The sequence below is a fragment of the Sapajus apella genome, unplaced genomic scaffold (assembly GCF_009761245.1).
Source record: "Sapajus apella isolate SASKATOON/1434 unplaced genomic scaffold, GSC_monkey_1.0 scaffold5780, whole genome shotgun sequence".
NCBI classification, from domain to species: domain Eukaryota; kingdom Metazoa; phylum Chordata; class Mammalia; order Primates; family Cebidae; genus Sapajus; species Sapajus apella.
In genome coordinates, this window is record NW_022442704.1 from 363 (window position 1) to 4,253 (window position 3,891).

The 3,891-nt window shown below is 48.4% G+C and overlaps 1 protein-coding gene across 1 annotated transcript; it reads left to right on the forward strand.

Annotated features, from left to right (window-relative positions):
• Window positions 1–389: 389 nt before the first annotated feature.
• On the forward strand, window positions 390–2,745 carry LOC116547962 (keratin, type II cytoskeletal 73-like; the record flags this gene model as incomplete). Its single annotated transcript, XM_032273689.1, has 2 exons — window positions 390–547; window positions 1,216–2,745. Coding segments are annotated over 2 exons (1,061 nt in total), but the record flags the coding sequence as incomplete, so codon positions are not given.
• Between the last annotated feature and the right edge of the window lie 1,146 nt (window positions 2,746–3,891).

Sequence of the window (3,891 nt, forward strand, 5' to 3'; positions counted from 1 at the left end):
AGCATTCTGTGGACCTTCAGCAGGTGACACTGTTTTGCCACACAAATTTGAAAGCTGGTTTTATCTAATTGGTGAACTCTGACTACTAACATCACTGGTCATCTATACCAATTCTGCATGTATAAGCCTTGGTACCTTTCAGGCTGGAGTGCAGTGGCGCGATCTAGGCTCACTGCAACCTCCACCTCCGGAGTTCAAGTGATTTTCCTGCCTCAGCCTTCCGAGTAGCTGGGGTTATGGGCACCCACCACCATGCCCAGCTAATTTTTGTATGCTGAGCCTATTTTCAAACAGGTCATCTTTTAGCTGCTCTGAACTTCACCTTTATTGTGTTGCTGGTCAAAAATTACTGGTCTGGGGAGAAGGGCTGCCCTTGTTACTCTATGCAGGAGGTGATGCGATTCCCAGCGGGAGACTGAATGAAGAATTACGAAGCAGACTTGAGGTGCGGTTCCTGGAGCAGCAGAACCAGGTGCTGGAGACCAAGTGGGAGCTGCTGCAGCAGCTGGACCTGAACAACTGCAAGAACTCTGAGAATGAATTTGTGGTGCTTATGTGATATTGTGCTGGCCTAGAGCCAGAACCAGAGCAAAACTATTTTATAAAATGCAAAACTGTTTTTAGATAAGTTGAAATGGCTGCCCCATTCTCCTCACAATAACTACTGTCCTTGGCCTCTGTAAATAGAACTGCCAGTTTGTTCTTCAAAACTATGTAAAGCTGCTTACCTTTTCTTATCAGTAACTGCTCTCTGTGGCCCTAATGTGACAGGCAAGCAGTCCTAACCCATGCCATCTTGGCTCCTGCGACTTGTAATAAGTAACTAAGGTCTGTGATTTCCACCTTAACCAGATAATGTGTAAACAAATGTTTATCTTGACTTCTGTAAACCACTTAAGTAACAAACGGAATGACAAAAGTCCCCTAGCCCTTGGAATGTCTGGAGACCCCCACCCTCATCTCTGCCCAGGAGGTAATTTACAGAATCCACTAGCCCTCGGAATGTCTGAAGCCTTTTCATCCCCATCCGTGCCCCTCACCCCCACTCCCAAGGTGGTTTTTCGGGTATAAAAAATCGTGGCACCCTCCTGTTGCCACCACAGGTTGGAGAGACGTGAGTCCTCTGTGGTCGCCGGCATAAATAAATGACCCTGCAATCTGGCATACTTTTGTCTTGTGATAACTTTCTACACTCGGTCAAATACAACACTTAAGAAGGACGTGGATGCGGCGTACATGAGCAAAGTGGAGCTACAGGCCAAGGTAGATGCTCTGGAAGGAGAAATCAAGTTTTTCAAGTGCCTGTACAAGGGGGAGATCGCTCAGATCCAGTCCCACATCAGTGACACATCCATCATCCTGTCCATGGACAACAACTGGAACCTGGACCTGGACAGCATCATTGCTGAGGTCCGTGCCCAGTACAAGGAGGTCGCCCGAAAGAGCAAGGCCGAGGCCGAGACCCTGTACCAGACCAAGTTTCAGGAGCTGCTGCTGACAGCTAACAGGCACGGGGATGACCTGAAACACACCAAAAATGAGATCTCAGAGCTGACCCGTCTAATCCAGAGGTTGCACGCGGAGATTGAGAGTGTGAAGAAGCAGTGCGCCAACCTGGAGACGGCCATCGCCAACACCGAGCAGCAGGGGGACTGCTTCTTCAAAGATGCTAGAGCCAAGCTGGATGAGCTGGAGGGCACCCTGCAGCAGGCCAAGGAGGAGCTGGCATGGATGCTGCGAGAGTACCAGGAGCTTTTGAGCATGAAGCTGGCCCTGGACATCGAGATTGCCACCTACCGCAAGCTGCTGGAGGGCGAGGAGTGCAGGATGTCTGGAGAATACACCAACTCTGTGAGCATTTCGGTCTTCAACAGCTCCATGGCTGGGGCAGCAGGCACAGGGGCTGGCTTTGGATTCAGCAATGCTGGCACCTACGGCTACTGGCCCAGCTCTGTCAGCGGAGGCTACAGCATGATGCCTGGGGGCTGTGTTACTGGCAGTGGGAACTGCAGCCCCCTTGGGGAAGCCAGGACCAGGTTGGGGAGTGCAAGTGAATTCAAGGACTCCCAGGGAAAGACCTTAGCTCTCAGCTCACCCACCAAGAAAACCATGAGATAAAAGTGAAAGCCCATTTCCCAGTAGTCTGCCTTACTCCGGCAGACTACTCCAGACTCCTTCTCTAGGAAATTCCTCTGTCTCATTTGTCCTCATCTCCTTCTTCCTTTGCTTTGCCATGGACCTCTCTCGCTTCTCCTTGACCTCTCTGCCTCAGTCTTTGTTAATGCTGAATCAGGATTCGAGAGCTGGAGCCTATCCTTCTGCCTCCATCCAAAGAGACCTCTTCACTCAGTCTCCCCTTCTGGATGAAGACTTGGCCTTTTCTCTGCCTGCATGTCCCCATGCAGAGGAAGGCTGTCTCTCAAGGATAAAACCCCAGTCTTCCTGTGCTGCTCTTTCATACCTTGTCTCAGTAACTATTTGGCCATTTGCTCCCTGGGTACACAAGGTTTCAGATCTACTGAGAGACTTGCAAGAACTGTCTTGTGTTAGAGCAGCACCGGCTCAGGCAAAACGCCTGGTGGGAGGTTGTATCTTGCATATCCACTGCATATTACATAGCTGGGAGTATTCTTTGAGGCCAATCTTATCAATCAAGGGATTTGTGCTCTTCATCTGTGAGTACTTGTCCTTGTTTGGGCCTCACCTCCCTGCTCCTGTGTCTTACCAATAAACTTATAAAACCCACATGGGGCCAGGTTGCTTCTCTCTCCTAAGGGAGACCTCATCTCAGTCTGTGTCTCTTCTGCATATGGAGCGGTCAATGAATGGGAGCCTCAGGCATCTGAAGTCTGGATGTATATTTTGATCTGAGTGATAGAGGCCCTACCCAGCCTGGGGGAATCTCACTAGCAACTTCTAAGTCATGCTTTTCTCAGGCCAATGCTCCAGTGAATGGGGGATCTCTACAGGTTATTAACAGGGAGAAGCAGCCCACACTTGCCTGGTGTCAAGACTTAAAACTGGTCAAGAGGCAGCAGAAGGCCAGTTCTAGCTAGCCTGGGGTCGAGTTAGGATGGCTCCACCTCCCCTAAGAAAAAGCCCAAAGGTAGATCCTCTTTGAAGTAACATGTTCTCTTGGTCCTTGCTAAAATTCCTACGGAGTTGAGCATGGATGTTTATATATAGGTGTACATGTATGAGTTTATTTACTTATATATGAATATGTGTGTGCGTATGTGTATGTGTTTAAGAATGGAACTGTCTCTGTTACACACACAATTGCAGATTCTTTTCATAAAGCTGTGGGGCCCAGCGTAACAAGCCTCTCAGTCACAGGTTGAGAGGACTCCACCTGGATGTGGCGGGGTCTCTGCTCTAGGAGGACATGGACCAGTACAGAGGAGGGTTCAACACTGTGAGCATGGGAGAGGTGAGGTGAGGCTCAGGGAGGAATTCAGGGGGAAATGTTTGTTTTGAAAATGCTCAGAGATTTCTCATAGATCCCCAGGCCACGATGATGCCATCAGGATGCAACAGGATGCAAACTCGAGTAAGAAGCTGGCACACATGCAGTTTGGGGCTCCCATGTTGCATCTGAACAGTTCTCTGTGGTTCCTTGGAGAGTCCTAGACTTCAAGTCAATAGCTGTGAATTCAGATTTAGACTTTGCAACTAAGTGGCAATAAGGAACGAAGCTCTCCATCTTCTTGAACCTTATTTCATTAGCTATAAAACAGGAAGAATAATGTCCCTGAATTGTTGTTAAGCTAAAATGAGACAGTATGAGGATATCTTGTGCAATTGCTGGCACAAAGTTGATGTTTAATAAATGTTATTGGAAACTAAAAAAAAAAAAAAAAATTACTGGTTTGGGCTCCTTGAATAAATGGC